General features: G+C 44.4%; 1 protein-coding gene across 1 annotated transcript in view; it reads right to left on the bottom strand.

The window, feature by feature from the left end:
- Positions 1-1,310: 1,310 nt before the first annotated feature.
- Positions 1,311-19,388, bottom strand: part of SIM2 (SIM bHLH transcription factor 2) — a 71,421-nt gene continuing 53,343 nt past the window's right edge. Inside the window, exons 8-11 of the mRNA XM_054293731.1 lie at positions 11,582-11,729; positions 10,351-10,519; positions 9,176-9,584; positions 1,311-2,279 (exon numbers count right to left, since the gene is read on the bottom strand). Of these exons, the coding sequence (XP_054149706.1) occupies positions 1,573-2,279; positions 9,176-9,584; positions 10,351-10,519; positions 11,582-11,729 (1,433 nt within the window). The 3' untranslated portion in view covers positions 1,311-1,572. The remainder of the gene's footprint in view (positions 2,280-9,175; positions 9,585-10,350; positions 10,520-11,581; positions 11,730-19,388) is intronic.

Genomic DNA, 19,388 nt, shown 5'->3' with positions numbered 1-19,388 from the left:
TCCCAACCCAGACCATTCTGGGATGGATTATTGCTGCATAGAAAACGTGGAGAATGTGGAATTTTTAGGGCTGATATTGCATGATGATTTTTCTGACAAGGTGCAATCCATGAGCAAGGGTTTTTTTTCCCATATTACACAAACCAGAGAAGAATTTTCTTCAAAGAATTATGGAATAGTTCGGGTTGGAAGGAAGCTTAAAGCTCATCCTGGGAACCTTCCACCATCCCAGGGTGCTCAAGGTCTTTCAGTGAAATTCTGTTTAGAGTCTGATGAGAGAAAGTTTGAAAAATTGTGAATTAAGCTTGAATTGGGGTAAGAAATGGAGCTGAGTGAGATCTAGAGCCACATTTATTGTTTAGGGAGCCTTTTGTTGTTTTATCCACTCACAATATTTGAGGAAATGGCTGGAAACCACCCTGGGCTGAGTGTTGTCAGTGAAACTCCCACAGATCCATCCTCGGCAAAGAATTAAAAATAAAGGGGTGAAAATCTCCTCCTGGCTGGCTGGGCCAAATGTGAGTGTTTCAAATGTGCTGTTTGGGATTTGTGAAGTGCTCCAAGCAGGGAATTCCAGCCCTACCTTTGTGCTGACAACAGGATTTATGCTGGAGGAAGTTCAGCGTGTTAAGAGCTGGAGTTTTCAAAGCTCACCATTCTGCTGGTAAGTTCAAAATAAGGCAGAAATGTTCATTATTCTCTTGACTATAAAGAAAACATTTCTGGTGCTGTTATTAAGATGTATTTGTGACTGGCTGGGTTGAAAATCTGCACAGGCTTCCCCCAGAATAGCCAGGGAAACACAGGATTTAGGAGTTTCCTTTTCTTATTTGTGGGGAATTAGTTCCTGCTCCATAATTTGTCCCAATTTGCCATGACAAGACCTGTAACCCTGTAATACCTATCTTTGTACCTATTAATTTGTCATATTGTCCCTTGTCAAGATAAATGGTGGTGGCAACAATCTCGGAACACTGAAATCTCTGTTAAATAAATCAAATGTAGGGCTGATTTATTTAGTTCTAAAACTTTTTGGTAATTAATAAATAAGCTTTTTTTCCCTGTTTGGGTAGGGCAGCTGTGTTGTGGTTGTTCAAAATCACCACTCCCTCAACAAAGTCCATGTGTCAGGGGGTTGGCTGGAGAGTTGATGCGAGGTTTCACACAATTTGTCAAAAAAACCCTAAACTAGAATGCATATTTTATGATAATGATTTAAAAAAAAAAAACAATCTTGTGTTTATTTTAAGGAAGGGTCAAGGGAAAAAAAAAAAAATGTTCTTCATATAAACCTCTGCATATAACACCTCTCATTTCCTTCTGCTGCACACTATGAAATAACAAAAATAAGATCTGGAACCTGGCTTGTCCCTGGCTGGGACACCGAAGCACGGCAGGGACGGAGGGATTTTCCTGGCCACTGGAACTTCACCACTTTGTCCCTCTCTGCCCTCCAGCTTTGCTCAGTAAATGTCACCGTGTTTCCTCATGCTTTATTTTGTTTCCTTTTTTTTGTAGCAAATCCTTACAGTTTGGCTTCTTCATTCAACACAGAGCCGCCCCGTGCTGCCGTCACCTGCCGTTGGCGATGATGACAGAGGTCCCAATGTAGTGGGGTAGTGCAGATTCCTTGTGGCTTTCTGGGGAGGACGCCGAGGAGGGGCTTTGGTTTTTGTAGAGGAACGCGTTGACTTCCTCCGAGCTGTAGGGATAATTCTCCCCCGCGTGTCCCGTGGCCGCGCAGGGAGAGGTTTGGAAGGCCCCGTGCTTGGCCAGCACGTGGTGGTAGTTGAGGAGCACGAAGGGGACCTGGCCCGAGGGCCTCACCTCCATCAGCCGCTCGCCGTCGGCCTCGTGGTCCGGCTTCGCGCTCATCCTCTCGTCCAGCTCCTGCAGGCCGCCCGGGTGGTGGCTGATGTGCCCAAATTTGGGCTCTTTGACACAAATCCTCCTGCTCTGCTCGTAGGCCGAGGGCACGGGCAGCAGGTGGCTCAGCTGTCCCACGGCCTTGGCCTGGCAGCACTCGGATTTGGGCAGCAGGGGGCTGGAGAAGGAGCCCTCGTTGGTGGGCATTTTGTCAGGCAGGTCTCTGGTGAAAGCCAGCTTGCTCTCCTCTTTGATGAGGTGGGCGTGGGGCTGGAGCCTGGGCTCTGCTTTGCTGTGTTTCATGAGGGAAGAGTCGTAGAGCTCCTCTTTGTAGCGGCCCGGCACGGGCGCCGTGCAGCTGGGGTAGGCCTCGGGCAGGGCGTCCTGGCTGTACCTCCTGTTGGACAGTGGCACTGGCAGGAGAAAGAAAAAAAACGTGTTAATTGCTGACAATGAGCCTCTGCAGTAATTGCAACTCACTGGCATGAACTTATCTGAACTTATCTTAGCTCAATTCAACCAAAGAAATGTTGGGAACTACAACCTGAAACCAAAAATCTTCCCCAGAAGTAAGCTCTTCTCAGATTTATCTAAAAGCTGGATTACTTTGGTACCTATCAACGATCCCATTATTAAAATAGTGGAATTGTTTTAATCGTGGAATAATAACCAGAAATAAACTGAATTTATTCTTCCTGTCTTTGTGGGAGTGCATTGGACACTCGTCTTTGCCAGGAGAACATCCAGCTCAGAGGGTGGACTCAATGATCCCAAAGATCTTTTCCTTCTGCAGAATTCTGTTGATTCTGTAATTCATGGTATTTATTTGGGGTATGTTTAATATCTAGATAAGATATTAGAAGGTGACATGTAATTATCTAATTAATAAAATCTCCTTGTGATGCCCAGAGTGGGTCATGTTAAAGGCTTTGCTTTTTCTCTTTGAAAAGCTGACATCAGATCTTAAAATCATCTCTAGAAAAGCAACACAAACACCTCTTCAGCTGTGCTGGATCTCTGATTTTAAGATATTCCCATGTAATAAAGGAAGATAATGATGAAAATGCGGGTTACAACGTTGAACGGGGGAGAAAAAATTGGGTATTTTTAGAGAATAAGAAGCCAGATACTTCATTTTTCAGCAGTGTGAGCCTGGGATGTCTATTCCAGCTTTTCCTCTGAAATATATTGAGCAGTCTTTCTTTTCCTCAGTCTCTGCATGACAACTGAACCCTTGAAGCAATTTGAGTTATTTTTACCATTCTCTGCTTGCCTTATGAAGCTTTTCCTTTCTGTACACGCCTGTCTACAGGCAGTGAGAGAAAAGGCCCCTGGTTTTCACTGGTACCATATGAGTAATAATTTTTTTTTGCACTCTCCTATGAACAGTTTGTGAGTTAAACAGCTCCTCCAAGGCACATTTGAAAGTTTTATGTTAAAGGAAAAATGACACACTGAGCAAATTTCTCATGTCAGACCCAAACTCTTGTTTTGTGCGAGGTTCACTGGAAGTCCTGGACACTTAAGTGCCTTTTTTAAAATGGATTTTCTGTTTTTCTAACCATTTTATTCAACATCTTAAAACTTTTGGAGTTCCCCTCTATTGGTTGCTGATGTAACCATGGCCATTCATAATTAAATATTCCCTGTGCTGTAATAGACTGGCAAAGCCTTCATGGATAACAGAGGAAGCAGAAATAGCTCAATTGTACCTTTTATTTTCTTTTTTATATGCAGAGCTCCATTAATTTCAGAGGGAGTTGCACCACGTAATTAACACCAGAATTTAAACAGGAATCTGGTTCCAATTTCTTCTCCCCCCTCCTAGAAACAATAACCTTTCAAGTTATTCTTTCCCTTTTCTATGTATACATTTTGTCACAAGAAGGAGAAGCTGAAGGAAGCTGAGTTCTCACCAGCTGGTGAAAAATGGCCCTTCCAGATCACAAATCCAGCTAGTGGATTTGTGCAGTGCTCTGATTTTAACTCCACATTTGGTGGTTTTATTGTGAGATAAATGTAGCTGCTGAGAGCTACTGACAATAATAATAATAATAATAATAATAATAATAATAATAATAATAATAATAATAATAGTAGTAACCACCTTATTATGTTCAGGTGTTCTGGGTTTAAGGTGTCCACAAGACGGATGGATTTGTCCTCCTACACTTTGGAATAATTTCACTTTATGGCTCTTCATTAATCTCTGAACAAAATATTGTCCTTCTCCATTTCTTGAAGCCAAAGAGAACTTGGAAGAAGCTGAGGCATCACAGCCACCAGCTGGCCTCTGCCTTGTCACCTTTCATTTTGTGATTTCCAATGCTGCTGGGGCAGTTTAAAACCATTTTCCCTCCTTGTCCTGTCACTCTCTGCCCCTATAAAAAATCCTTCTCCCTCATTTTTATCAAACAAGGCAGAGGTAGAGCAGGTCTTAGTACAACCCCTGGCCATGAAAAGATATTTTTTTAGATTATCTCAGTCTGTTCTTGTCCTGCTCTGAACCCTAATTTCAAATCACCCAAGGCATTGTTGGAGCTGATTGTTCTCCATTTTTCTCCCTCCAAAAACAAAGGTGAGACAAAATGTCTCTTTGTCTCATGGGGAATTCCCTTTGCAAAATGTCATTTCTTTCTCCCTGTAGCTAAACCTGGGGAGTTTTTTCACAGATTTTCTCAGTCTCTTTTTCCTCATCTCCTGAATTTTGGCCTGGCTGGTGGCTTCACACGGGTGGCTCAAAAGGCCCAACAGCACCACTGAGTGACCAGCAGCAATTCCAAGGCTAAAAAGGAAACTTCTCACTAAAAACACAGTTGCCTTCACTGAGACGATTTTTTTTTTTTTTTTTTTTTTAATGATGATGACTGGGCCAGCTGGGAAAAAGTGGAAGAAGCTTCAAAACCAGATCCCGAAGCAGAAACATCTGATTTGCAGGCAGCCGTATCTGCTACGTGCTTCTTCAGAGCTCTGATGGCTTGGCACCGTCGTCCTCCAACCTCTGATCTCTCCAAGAGGAGCTATTTTCCGTGGAGAAAAACGCCTTTGGCCCACGGGGATTTTGGCAGCTGCTGCCCCGGGTGTGCTGCGGGATGGCCCGAGCCTCCAAGCCGGCTGCCAGATGTCAGCTCTGGCTTTGCCTTTGGATCCAAGAGGATGATGCTAAGCAGATCCTCCCTGCTTTGAAGCTCCCTGGCTGGCAGTTCTCCAGTGAGCCACTGGAAAAAAGCAGCCCTTGACAACCTAAGGGGGATCAGATGCAAAAAAAAAAAAAACAAAAAAAAAAAAAACCAAAAAAAAACCAAAAAAAAAAACAAAAAAAAAAAAAGTGGCTTCCAAAGGTTCAGAATTCAGCAAAAGTGCAACAGCGCCTTTGAAACGAGGCTGGAAAAATTGGGTGGAAATCCTGTCTGTAGTGGAAGATCTGTTTACTTTTCCCCTTTTGCCCAGGCCTGAGTTTGACCATATTTTTTTCCTCAACACAAAGGAAATATGTATTTCCTTTAAAGAAAAAAAGTATATTTTTTAGTACAACTCAAAGCGCTTTTGCCGAGAATTAATTGCAGCAAGCCAACTTTCATCCAATTCCCCAATAAATATCCATCATAAATATCCAACAAAATGCGTCAAAATGCTCAAAAAAGAACCCAAATCTCCCAACTAAAAAAGAACCCAAATCTCCAAACTAAAAAAGAACCCAAATCTCCCAACTAAAAAAGAACCCAAATATCCCAACCAAAAAAGAACCCAAATATCCCAAACTAAAAAAGAACCCAAATATCCCAACCAAAAAAGAACCCAAATTTCCCAACTCCAGCACCAAAACCTTCAGTGGAAGCAGAACCAGAAATGAGAACTGCTGGAATTACAGCTCCATTTTCCTGCTGGTGGGGAAATGGTGATGTGGGATGGGATTGAAAAACAGCAGCAGTTCCTTGCAGTAAAAAATCCCTTTTTTATTGGGATTTGGGGTATTCTTACCCTATTCCTGCAGATTTACTGGAGATAGGCAGGATTTACTTAAGTCTTTATCATTATCCTCAAAATTGTAGGCTTTTGGGAAGGTTTTGTGGGGTTTTTGGGGGGAGTTTGGCTTTTGTTTTTTGGGGTTTTTTTGGTCCTTTTTTGGGTTTTTTTGGGGGTTTCTTGTGGTTTGTTTTGTTTTGTCTTTGTGTGTGTTTTTTGAGGGGGTTCAGTGTTTTTTGAGGTTTTTTTGAGGGTAGAGTTTTTGGTGGTGGTGGTGGGGTTTTTGTGTTTATTTTGGTTTGGTTTTCTTTTTTTATTCCTTTTTTTTGTTTTTTCCCCACTGCGTCTTCGGAAAGGACAAAACCATTTCCTATTTTTGGTCTAAAACTCCTCCTTTTCCCCCTCAGTCCACAGCAGCAACCAAAGGAAGCAGCAAATTAGAGGAGCACAAACTAAGGAGAGGATTTAACCTGCTCTGGGCTGTGAGAGGAGCTTCCCCCTTGCTCATTTTCACCCCAACCACAGAAAAGTGAAATAAAATGCTGCTGGCAGCGAGGTGAGCTCCACCATGGGTGAGGTCAAACCATCCTGAGAAGGACAAAACCCCGGGCAGAAATTATTTGTTCCTCTGTGGGAAGCGCATTTGAGGTCTGATTCCATCTTCTGTCTGATGCAGCAGGCTCAGCTTTAACATATTTATATTTAAATATATTTATATTTAATATTCCCTTCGGATCTTGGATATCTACACCCATAAGTGAATAAATTCTTGATTCTGGTACCCAAGAGCCTACCTAAAATGGTACCCTGGAGACTACCTAATTTTTAAACATTTTGTTTTAATTTTTTAATATATTTAAATAATTTTTTAAAATTAATTTATGTATTTTAAATTTCCACTAATGCTTCCTCCATTCCAAGAAATGAAGGTTTCCATCTGACTGCACAGCAGTACCTCAGTCCTCATCAGTGATTTTTAATTAATGAAAATTGTGAATGCAGAGAGACTTGGATGGGAACCAAGGATTGGAAAGTGATTAAGTGGAATTCTGCTTAAAGGAGTTTAAATGAAGGATTTCTGCAGCAGCTGAGCTGAATTCTGCACTTGTTGATGTTCTCTGACACTTTCAGATACGCCTTCAATCACACAAGAACTCCTATATTTAACAAGATTGAATAAACTCAGATGTGGTGGGGTTTTATTTATTTAATATTTTTTTGCATGTTTTTGTGACAGGTTCTTGATAATTCTCACAATTACTGAAAGTAAAGCAGGGAACAGGAGGGAAATCCAGGCCAACCAAGGCTGCTCCTGCTAAAATCAGCAGCAACCTGAAATCTCAGCAGAACTTCCAGGGCTCATTCATGAAAACAATTAAATTCAGAGTCGTGTTTGGCTTGAAGGGGAAGCTGGGTCAGGGGAGTAATTAATGCTATTAATTGAGTTACGGATACTTGACACCATCCCAAAACAGCCTCAATTGCCAGAGTCTGGTTTGGCCAAATATTTTTGTTTCTTTGGCTGATTAACATTGTTCCTTGCCCGTCACAACTTGGTTCAGTTTCATTTTGGAGCTGGGGCAGCTGTGAGATCAGGAGTGCTTAAAATGAGAGAGAAACCTCTGCCAAAACCACTGCAAGAGCCCTGTCCTGGCTGAACACACTGGAAATAAACAAGTTGGACGAGATGATCCCCAGAATTCCCTTCCAACCCTAATTATTCCCTGATTCTGTGATTAGAGGGTATTTTGAGCAGCTTTAAATTTGGTTGTGTTATAATTTTTCAAGGTTATTTCTTGTAGAGAAGTCTTACAGAGCTATTTCTTACAGAGAAGTCAATGCCTTTCCTCAAAGAATTTCTAATTTCTATCCCTGACCATCCGCACAGTAAAAAAAATGCAGGTGGTGGGAGACATTTGCGAATTCAGAATTATTATCAAGTAAAGCAGAATTATCACTCTGTAAGGGAAAGACATTCAGAGTGGCTTCGTGCTGAGAAAGGACAAGCTTCAATTTTTATGGGAATAGAAGTGTTTATTTTCATTTCTGTGTTAAAATTATCAAAAATTACTGTGGAGGTCAAGTTTCAATCTGACTTCAGCCATGACTTACCTGAGAAATGCCACTTAAATAACTCTGAGAGTGCAAAACATGAGGGTAAATTGTGCCAGTATTGAAGGATCAATCACACTATCACTGTGCTGTTCTAAAAGTGATTTTTGTGAGAGCATTTTGTCAACTGAAGCTTTGATAATATTCCCAATCCAGTGCTGATGGAAATGGGAAGAAGGAACATGGGAATACCAGAAATGTAATGATTGTTACACTTCACTGCCTCTGATTTTCTGTCCTTCCTAAACTGAAACCTCAGGATTTCAGCTTTTCTATTTTTTCAATCCTGCACTGCCTTAGTGCATGATTCTGAACTCCTTGTAAAGTGTTGGTTACTGTCTCCACATTTTGGTCAGACCAAACCATCCCCCCAGGCCTGAGACCCAAGGACACCCCACAGCCTCAGGCCCTGAAAATACAAACAAAAGTGAATTGGGAGGAGCAAACTGGGGGTGAATGACTTCATTACCTGAAGCTGTAATTGGAGAATTAACCCCTGCTATGGAAATGACCAAACTGATAATTGTGTGAAACTCTGGTGAGCATTGTCCAGCTTGGGTGAGGCCTCTGGAGGCTTCCGAGTGCCCTGGGTGTATCTGTGGAGCCTTTAATAAATACCTGCTCACATTCTCTTAATCTTGGCTAGCCTCTGTTCTAGGGAGCCACTCACAGAATTTCAGAATCCCTGGGTTGGGAGAGACCCCCAAGACCATCGAGTCCAGCCCAGCCCCAGCTGAACCCTGGCCCCCAGTGCCACATCCAGGCTTTGTTAAACACACCCAGGGATGGGGACTCCACCCCCTCCCCGGGCAGCCGTTCCAGAACTTTCTCACCCTTGCTGGAGAAACCTTTTCCCTGCTCTCCAGCCTGTATTTCCCTTGGTGCAGCTCGAGGCTGTGTGCTCTGGGTGTGTCAGTGCTGCTGCAGACAGAGCCCAGCCCCAGGTGAGCACAGGCCCCTTTCAGGAGCTGTGAGAGCGATGGGGGCAGCCCTGAGTCTCCTTTTCTCCAGGCCGAGCACCCCCAGCTCCCTCAGGGCTTCCTCACAGGGTTTGTGTTCCCAGCCCCTCTCCAGCCTCGTTGGCCCCTCTGGATGTGCTCAGTGTCCCAAGGTCCCTCCCAAACTGAGGGAGGCGTCCAAGGCACCAAAACCATTTTTCAAACCGCGAACACAAATCCTCCCCATCCACCGCACGGCCCAGCTTTTCCTCCTGGCTCAGAGCGACACCCACCTTCATAACTCTGTGCAAGGTTGTGCCTGATGATGTTCACTGGCTGCTCAGGAAGGCTTTTGGAGGGTGACTGGCTGCTGGGGACCAGGGAGTTGGCGTAGTGCCACTGGCACTCGCCGTTGGTCTGCAGCGCGCCCAGGAAGAACCGCGCCACCTCGCAGGGCGCCCCTTGGGCCTGCCCGAATTTTGCAGGCAGCATTTGCTTCTTGCCACTGAAGACGTGGGAATCCACAGGGAAGTGTCCATAGTGGTAGGAGAAGGGCAGGCTGTAGGGAGGGGCGTACAGGAGCTCGCTGCTCTCTGAATGGAAGTTCTGTTCCTGAAGGGCGGCGGCGCTGGCGGCGGGGCTGGAGCGCCAGCTCCCCACCTGGCTGCAGTCCAGTTTGTCTGCTTGGAACGAGCTGTATTGCTGGGGAAAGAGGGGGGAAAGAGCAGGGGAAGAGAGTTAAAGGAGGAACTTCTGTAGGAAAGTACAGGACACGTCAGACGGGCACCCAGAGCTGGGCCTCGCTGGCTCAAGGGACAGACTGAGCGGTGCGTTTGAAGTTCTCTCTTCACGACTTTGCCTTCACATGGGAACCAAAAAAGTGCTTTGATTTGATAATTTTGACAGTTCAGTTTTCCAGAATCACAGGATTAAGTTTGGAAAAGCCCTCCCAACCCATGGAGTGCCAGCTGTGCCCGATGCCCACCTTGTCCCCAGCCCAGAGCACTCAGTGCCACCTCCAGGGGACACCTGCAGGGATGGGCACTGCAAAGCTCCCTGGGCAGCCCCTGCCAAGGCCTGAGCTCCCTTTCCATGCAGAAATTCCTCCTGACATCAAGAGCTCCACACACCAACAGTAAATGACAGATTCTACACCAGCCCAGATTTTCACAGCACAAATTTCAAGTACAGGATTTTCTTCTTTTTGCCAAGAAAGGACGTCGTGGTTGAAGTGCTTCACACGCTCCATATCCCAAAGGTTTTGCATCGCTTGCTAGAGCAGGTTTGGGCTACCTGTACTTTCCACCGCAAGGAAAAAGGATCTAATTTTATCCTGATTTATGAGGGATTTCCTGGGGCGGACAATCCTATAGTCTGTTTTATAGTAAATTCAGTCCTGGATTATCTCTACACTGTCCCAAGCACTCTGTGAGAACAACTGGTAATTAAATATTGCTGGAAATTTTACCTGTGGTGGGTAAGGTGTTGTTCTGAGTTTTGCCTTCATTTTATTACTTTTGGGTTTTACTATTTTCCTTGTTTCCTGCGAGGTAGGTACTGAGTTTCTGCATGAAAACTGTGACTTGGAAATGGTAACCTGGTCCAGTGACAACTGAAGTTCCTTGTACTCAATATCTCTGCAAAAGAACAGCCCAGTAAATTAAAAACCACAGGAAAATCCAAACTAACTCCTGTAAAAATACATGTTAGCGTTCACAAGGCTTGAATTTTCACTCTCCCAAGATTTTCACTGAGTGTGGGGATGTTAGGAAGCAGAGAATCTTATGGGGTGACCTCATTCTCAAGCAAGTCCATCAAAAAATTCCACTGGGAACCACATAAACACCCTTGGATGAAGTGTCCCCTCTCTCTGAGCCTGAGCTGTATCATCTTCCCTCAGCCATCCCTGGTTTTCTGTGGTTTGGAATCATGGAAAGACAGAAATCAATTTATCTGTCTGCTGCTCAGCCAGGAATTGGTCTCTGCCCTGAGGAAAGGAAAAGGAGCAACGTTCCTCCCCTGCCAGCAGCGTGTGCTTGTAACTAAACCACACAAGCTGCAAGGTTGGTTGTGATCAAAAAATCACAGAATGCTCAACTTTGGGAGAGATCTTCAAGCTCATTCAGTCCCACCACCACCCAGCACCACCAGCATCACCCCAAGGGCCCCATCCATATGACTCCTGAATAATTCCAGAGAAAATGACTCCAAACCTCACTGGGCAGCTAATCCCAAGGCCTGAGCACTCTTTCAAAGGAAAAAACCCTTCTAATCTCCAATCTGAACCTGTCCTGACAAAATTAAGGCCATTGCCTGACCCCCCTCACTGCCCCTCCTGTCAGGAGCTGTGCAGAGCACTGAGGTCCCCCCTGAGCCTCCTTTTCTCCAGGCTCAGCCCCTCCCCAGCTCCTTCAGAGATATTTCCCAGCCCCTTCACCATCTCCATTGCCCTTTCCTGGACAAGATGAAGATCTAGATAATAATGATAATAATTAACACAAGATCTAGATAATAATGATAATAATTAACACAACAAGGTTTTCCCTCAGCTAAAGAGATGGGATCGCACAAACAGAGAAAGCCGCGACACGCGAGCACAGAACGACACCGGAAGACACAAGCCAGGAAACCCTGGCAGATTTAATCGTCAATGAGTCAATCAGTGAGAACAGGTAATGGTACAAAGTATTTGGACTTACGTAAGGACATAATTGACACTCACTATGCAGTGAGGCCGTGACGAACGGCTGTTGTGCACGATGGTGGCGTAGCTCTGCACCCACACCCAGCCTCCCTGCTTGGACAGCAGCCGGTAGTACTTGGTGGTCACTTGGCCTTTCACCAGCACTGGGAACACAAGGAAAAGAAAATTCTTTAAAAATTCACATTTTTTTGACTCATGGCCTCTTCCTGGGGAGGTTTATTTGCAAGCCAAGTGCTTTTCTCCCTCAGGGAATCACAGAATTAATGATGTTGCAAAAAACCTTTCAGATTTCTGAGTCCAGCCTATGTCCTAACACCCTCCTTCCTCTTCCTTCCAATTAGCTTGAAATAGCCCCCTACAAAATAACCTATCCTGCCCCTTTCTATAGATCCATTAATATTTATATAAAATTTGAAGAGTCCTAAGTTGGTTCAACCTATGTTCTAACACCCTCCTTCCTCTTCCTTCCAATTAACTTGAAATAGCCGCCTACAAAATTACCTATCATGCCCCTTTCTATAGATGCATTATTATTTATATGAAATTTGAAGTCCTAAGTTTGTCCAATCTCTCTCCTTCCTCTTCCTCCCAATTAACTTTAAATAACCCCCTACAAAATTACCTATCCTGACCCTTTCTATTGATTCATAACACCACATTATTATTATTTATTTAAAATTTGAGGAGTCCTAAGTTTGTCCAATCTGTGTCCTAACACCCTCCTTACTCTTCTTCCCAATTAACTTTAAAAAATGCCCCACAAAATTCTCTATCCTGCCCCTTTCTATAGATTCACAAGATCACATTATTATTTATATAAAATTTGAAGAGTCCTGAGTTTGTCCAACCTATGTTCTAACATCCTCCTTCCTCTTCCTCCCAATTAACTTTAAATAACCCCCTACAAAATTACCTATCCTGACCCTTTCTATTGATTCATAACACCAATCATTAATTATATAAAATTTTTAAAATTTATATAAATTATTTTTAAATGAAGACTCCTAAGTTTGTCCAACCTGAGTCCTAACACTCTTCTTCTTCTTCCTATGTCCAACCTATGTCCTAACACCCTCCTTCCTCTTCCTCCCAATTATCCATAAATAATCCCCTACAAAATTACCTATCCTGCCCCTTTCTATAGATTCATAACACCACATTATTATTATTTATATAAAATTTGAAGAGTCCTAAGTTTGTCCAATCTGTGTCCTAACACCCTCCTTCCTCTTCCTCCCAATTAACTTTAAATAACCCCCTACAAAAACACCTATCCTGCCCCTTTCTATTGATTCATAACACCACATCATTATTATTTATATAAAATTTGAAGAGTCCTAAGTTTGTCCAAGCAATGTTCTAACACTCTCCTTCCTCTTCCTCCCAATTAACTTTAAATAACCCCTTACAAAATTACCTATCCTGCCCCTTTCTATTGATTAATAACACCACATCATTATTTATATAAATTTTTTTTAATTTATATAAATTTTTTTAAAATGAAGACTCCTAAGTTTGTCCAACCTATATTCTAACACCCTCCTTCCCCTTCCTATGTCCAACCTATGTCCTAACACCCTCCTTCCTCTTCCTCCCAATTATCTTTAAATAATCCCCTACAAAATTACCTATCCTGTCCCTTTCTATGGATTCATAACACCACATTATTATTTATATAAAATGTGAAGACTCCTAAGTTTTGTCTTCCTTCTTCTCTGGGTCACCTTTTGTCGCATTCTTCACAAACCCTGCTTTAAAATTTCCAACAAAAGGAAAAGTTCAAGGCAGCAAAAGTATTTTGAAAAGGACAAAATTCTTTTGAAAGAAGGAGAGAAAATGGTCAAATGGTCTTAAATTGCATCAGGGGAGGCTCAGGTTGGAGACTGGGAAAGAAAATTTCCATGGAAGAGTGGTCAGGCCTTGGGCTGAGCTGCCCAGATTGGTGTTGGAGTCTCTGGGAATGTTCAGGAAGAGTCTGGATATGGCCCTTGGGGACAGGGATTGGGGTGGGAACTGCTTGATCCTGAAGGGCTCTTCTAACCCTGAGGATTCTGTGATTTGGAGATTTTTTCCACATTATTTGGAAGCACTTCTCTCATAGCTTGACAAATTATCTGGTTTTTTGCCATGTATTTTATTCTGTGGTGGTTTTTTTCCTCTGTAATCATCAAGGTTGATTTTAAAGGGTAGAATTAAAAACCTCTTTGATTGTGAAGCACCCAAACAAAGACAATTTATTTAAAGACAAGGACAGAGAGGGGAATCAGATATCTGATAAATTCGCCAGCCATGTAATCCTCCCTGAGCTATTCTGGATCCTCTGTGAACAAGGATATTTTGGCAGGAGGCTGTGCTGTAACAGGAGTTGTGCAGCATCTCTAAATATTTAATCCAACCACAAATATTTCTGATTCAGTGCCAGGCCTTTATCTCAGGATTCACCAGAAGATAATGCCCAGCCTTTGAAGCTGGTTCTTCTCTTGTGGCCTTGGATATTCCTCTGGAAACTCCATCCTCTTACTCTCCTATACAGTTATTTATTGTAAATTAGGAAATCATGGACTGAGCTCGCTGCACAAATTGTGTTCAAAACAAGAGGGCAATGGCAGAAATTCCTTTTCATAAATATGATTGAGAAATGGAATCTAAACCTGCTCTCTGTCATTTTAAAACCATTCCCCTTGTCCTGTCCCTTTTTTCTGTCACTGACACACCCAGAGCACACAGCCTCGAGCTGCACCAAGGGAAATACAGGCTGGAGAGCAGGGAAAAGGTTTCTCCAGCAAGGGTGAGAAAGTTCTGGAATGGCTGCCCGGGGAGGGGTGGAGTCCCCATCCCTGGGTGTGTTTAACAGAGCCTGGATGTGGCACTGGGGGCCAGGGTTCAGTTGGGGCTGGGCTGGACTCGATGGCCTTGGAGGTCTCTCCCAACCCAGGGATTCTGGAAATTCTGTGAATTTTGCCCACATAAAAAATCCCTCTCCTTCATGTTCATCCATTTCCTTGTGGTTCTGGAAGGCTCAGTGAGGTTTCCCACAGTCTGGAGCACATGGGCCACCTCTCTGGGCTGCCTCCTCTCCTACCCATTGCACATCCCAACCTATTTAAACTTTCCTTCAATCCCAGTTTATCTCCCAAAGAAAATCAGGCTCTTCCAAAACTGACAGTTCTTTCTGGAAGTGTCAATTCTTCCGTTTTAGGATGAGGTGCCTGTGTACAAAATGAGCACCTAAAACTCTGTGCAGATCAATTTCTGCTCTCTGGGACAGGGACAGCACCCAGGGAGCGGCTGGAGCTGTGCCAGGAGGGATTTAGGTTGGGTTTCAGGGCAAGGTTCTTGCCCAGAGGGTGCTGGCACTGCCCTGAGGCTGCCACAGCTCCAGGGGCCTTTGGCCAGCGCTGCCAGGGATGCCCAGGCTGGGATTTTGGGGGCTCTGGGCAGGGCAGGGCTGGCACTGGGGGATCCCGGTGGGTTTGTTCCCACTCAGGATATTCCATCATTCCATGATCCTGCAAGACATTCAAAACCCCACCCTCCATGGTGATCACCAAGCCACTGCTATTTGGGGTTTCAAATCTCTCTTAGGTATCAGCTTTTTGCCTCATTCTTGTTGGTGCTCCTTCCACTCCTACATTTCTACATGGAATTCTCTATGGGAGGATGGGAAATCATGAGGAGTGCGTGTGTAAGTATGTAAACACACCTAGAAAATATAAAGACATTTGTATTTTTTAAGTGCAATTCATCACTGCGAGTTGAAAGTCTTGGAGTGGCTACTCAAAGCTTCTATTATAAAAATATTAATAATTGTCTCTGTGCCACAGTTTTACTATTTCCGAGTGTTCTATAATTGTGGGTGGTGCTCTGTATCTGTGCTGCCCCATCCCTGGCAGTGCCCAAGGCCAGGTTGGACAAGGTTTGGAGCAAACTGGGACAGTGGAAGATGTCCCTGCCATGGCAGGGGGTTGGAATGAGATGATCTCCAAGATCCCTTCCAACCCAAACCATTCTGTGCTTTTACGATTTGGTGACTCATTCTAAAATCCAAATGGTCCCGTTCCAGGAAATGATCCTTACATTTCAGCACAGGCCATGTAACAGGTAACGTTTGGAATGTGGCCTGGGCTTTCAGAACTAGGTCTTTGTGCTGGTTTAATGAGCACATTTTCCTTCAGTTCAAAATGCTTTGCTGCACTCAGTCTTCCTAAAGAGAAATTAATGCTGTCATGGATCACTAACTATAACAAAGTTCTTCCGTGCGCTTTGGGACTACCTTTGGCTTTCCTCCTCTTCCTCTGATTTTTTTTTTAAATCCCTCTTTTAGCTCTGCAGTTAAGACAGCGTTTGAAAAGACGTGAAAACCACAGAGGTCTACAGCGTTCATCTTTCCTTCCTAATTATCTGGATTAACCAGTATTTCTCTGGGGATGGGGGAGGATTTTGTGTCTCCTGATTTTTTAGCAGTCTGGGGAGAGTCTGACCTTGGCTGGGGGACAGCGAGTGAGACAGTGAGTGAGCTCAGCTTCCATCTGCCTCCGTGCTCAGCTGCCCCGTTTGATGCTGAAAGGGAAACCTCAGGAATGGGAGTGAGGCAAACCCCGCACCCAGACAAGCTGTGCAGGCTCAGGCTTCTTGGTGGCCTCTGCTGCAGCCCAAGGGGGAGGATGCTGTGGCTTTCTCCTCTGGATGTGCCCTCTGTGACCGGGTGTTCCAGGGCTCTGGCTGGCTCCTGCTTTCGCAGGGAAGCTGGGAAAGGCTCTGGGCTGTCACACAGGGCTGTTTTAAAAGGCTCCAGCAGGCTCCAGGGCGTGTGGCTGGGAGTTCCCAGGCTGCACTGAAGGGCAGCACTGCTAGAAATGGATTTCTTGGCTCCACACTGGCAGCAGGTCCCGGTTTAGCTGCCCTGGCATGCCATGGGCACAGCCCCTGCAAGAAATGGATTTCTTGGCTCCACACTGGCAGCAGGTCCCGCTTTAGCTGCCCTGGCATGCCATGGGCACGGCCCCTGGGCAAGGCACAGTGCCCAGCAAACTCCTATTTTCTTTTCAGACCTCTGAAAACCTGGTGCTGCTGTGCCAGGAGGTTTGAGTGCCGGCAAAGCAGGGGCAGACCCAACACCAGAGATGGTGAAACTTTGTTTTTCTATGAAATTACCCTACAAATACCTAGGGTGAGTTCCAGGGAGCAGCAGAAGGGTTTGCTGGGGACACTGGCACAGACACCTGAACCCTGTTCAAGTTCCTATGGGAAGAGCAGGGATGTTGCAAGGCGTGGGATGCCCAAAATCCCCCTTAAAATGGCACAAACAAAGGGATTTCTCTGAGGCACAAAGATATTTTGTCCATACTGGAACTCTGTCCTGTGTTTCAGAGTGCAGGACCCTCAGGCAGGGCCTCCTTGTTTGTGTGGCCGCATTTCAGGGCAAACACTGTGAGCGTGAAAGGGGCTCTGGAAATAAATAACACAGCTTCAAACGCCACAAGTGTTTTCCTGGAGCTGGAAGCCAATCAAATGTTTCAAGCAGGAAACTCTCCTTGCTGCCAGCACACCTTGGGCAAATATTCACATCTGCATTTCCCTCCTAGCTTGGTGTTCTTGTTCTATCCCTCCTAACTCGTTCCCCTCACTGTTTCCTTTGTTTTATTCCTTGTGCTGCCTCACTCTGAGTTCAGCTGCTTCAGGGCTTCAGTTTGGGATTTTTTTCCTCTTAAAGAAAAGCAAATGGTTATCCTAGTTTAGGGTTGGTTATTATTTTTTTTCCCCCCCCTTAATACCCTTATTAGGTGTAAGATGTTTCTCGTTGGATTTCTGCATCAGGTGACACTTCATCATCAGATTGCTTTATAGAATGGTACAACAAACCTGCCAACCTTTCACTGCTCATGTTCCTGAGACATTTGCTGATGGATGCGGGGGGAGCTCTCACACTGCTCCCCAGAGGGACTTTGTGCACTTTACATCTGGTTTAATAATTCCCATTACTTGGTATTCCAACCATGACCCTGCACTGTTCCCTCTGCTGCCCAAGCATTACTCATTATTTTCTGCTTCTTGGGATTTATCTGCTTTCATAAATTCCTATGCATGGCTCCCATTTTTCTTCTGTTTTTAAAGTTTACAGTAATTTATCTTTAATCTACACAAAGGGATTTTTTTTTCTTTCCTTGTGGAAGGATGTGGTGGGTAATTCAGTGAACATGATTTGTCTCTTCATTTAAAACTCCAGCCGTACATGGATCAAACTGGCAGCCACAGAATGATCCATGCTGCTGCTCCAAAGTGGAAAACTGTTTTTCCAGAGGTGGTTGTGGCTGTGGTGGCATCATCTCCGTGCTGCTTTATGAAGGTTTTTTAAAACAGTCTGGTGGAAATGTGAAAATAACTGAGTTTATTCTGAACAGGTCAGCAGTCACATCCACATGCAGATGTCACCACGACAGGGAGGGTGTCCCTGACGGGATTTTCCATGTGCCCTGGTCATTCTTTCTTCCCAGAGCGTTCAATAATGTTTTGGTAAATCTGAACTCGCTGTTAAAGGTCAGATTTTGCTTTCCCAGGTGTGGCACACCCTGCCCCCGGCAGAATTCAGCACTTGCAATTTCAGCTTGGGCCGGCCAAACACAGCTACAGCCTCCTCGGCATTCCAGATCCTCATCAGCAGCTCACACTAAGAGAAGAAGGAAGCCTAAAAGGAGGATTTGACTCTGGCTGCTTCCAGCCTACAGGAGCAATCTGGAAAAAGAATTCCCTGACACTGGTTGTTGGATGTCATCTTTGCCTCGTATGGGCTGCAGCAAACGGAGCCAAATCCAGAGTTCAGCCGTTCCCTCAATTTGCTTTTCAAATTAATGTGCTACTGAATGAACTCCTTCCCAGATCCAGATGTTTGAAGATATGATTAGTGACTCTGTTGGAAGATGGGAAATTATTAAATGTGTCATTTTTTTCCTGACAATCCATTCTCCGAACCTCATCCACATGCTCCTAATGAATGGCCCTCCAAGGAGTTTTTGGGATTGCATTCCCTTCAAACACAGGATGATTATTACTAACATATTTCAGAGGAATGCAGAGCTGCTGCATAGTTTTTGTTTTAACAGCACAGGCTAGTGAAGTTCAGATTTTCCCCTCTCATTTACTTGCTCTTTAGGTTTTCTTTTCCTTCAAGCAACCACCATCCAGAATTAATTCCAAATATTCAAAATAGCCTGGATCCCCTAAGTACAAAAACTGGCCAGATAAGTTGGTTTGGGTGTTGTTTTTTTTTCTTTTCGGAAGCCCAGCATATCGAGCTGTATTTACACAATTAATGGTTTCCTTAAGTGATAGCCAAGAACTTGGGAAAATCTGTCTCCAGTCAAGATTTGGAAAGGATTTTTTTCTGCTTTCCAGCATGCTGCTTGTTGTCTGCAAAGCTTTTCATTGCACTCAGTGTATTCCATAGAATCCCAGAATGGTTTGGGTGGGAAGGGACCTTAAAGCTCATCCAGTGCCACCCCTGCCATGGCAGGGACACCTCCCACTGTGCCAGGCTGCTCCAGCCCCAGTGTCCAACCTGGCCTTGGATGCTTCCAGGGATGTGGAATCCACAACATCCCTCTACTTTTGGCCCCTGCTCATTCTCCCTCACCCCAAATTCTGGATTATTATTTTGGTGAGGAGAGTTTGACACCCGATAGCTTGAAGTGTTCAGGTTCTTGGGCTGAACAGTGACATCAGCCAGGCTTGGACCTGGATGACTCATGGAATCATGGAATCACTGAGAGGTTTGGGTTGGAAGGAACCTAAAGATCATCTCATCC

The sequence above is a fragment of the Melozone crissalis genome, unplaced genomic scaffold (assembly GCF_028551555.1).
Source record: "Melozone crissalis strain CALT ecotype California unplaced genomic scaffold, PUWL_Pcris_2 ptg000187l_1, whole genome shotgun sequence".
NCBI lineage: Eukaryota > Metazoa > Chordata > Aves > Passeriformes > Passerellidae > Melozone > Melozone crissalis.
The sequence above is the reverse complement of the archived record's forward strand: the minus strand, read 5'-3'. Positions and strand labels throughout refer to the sequence as shown.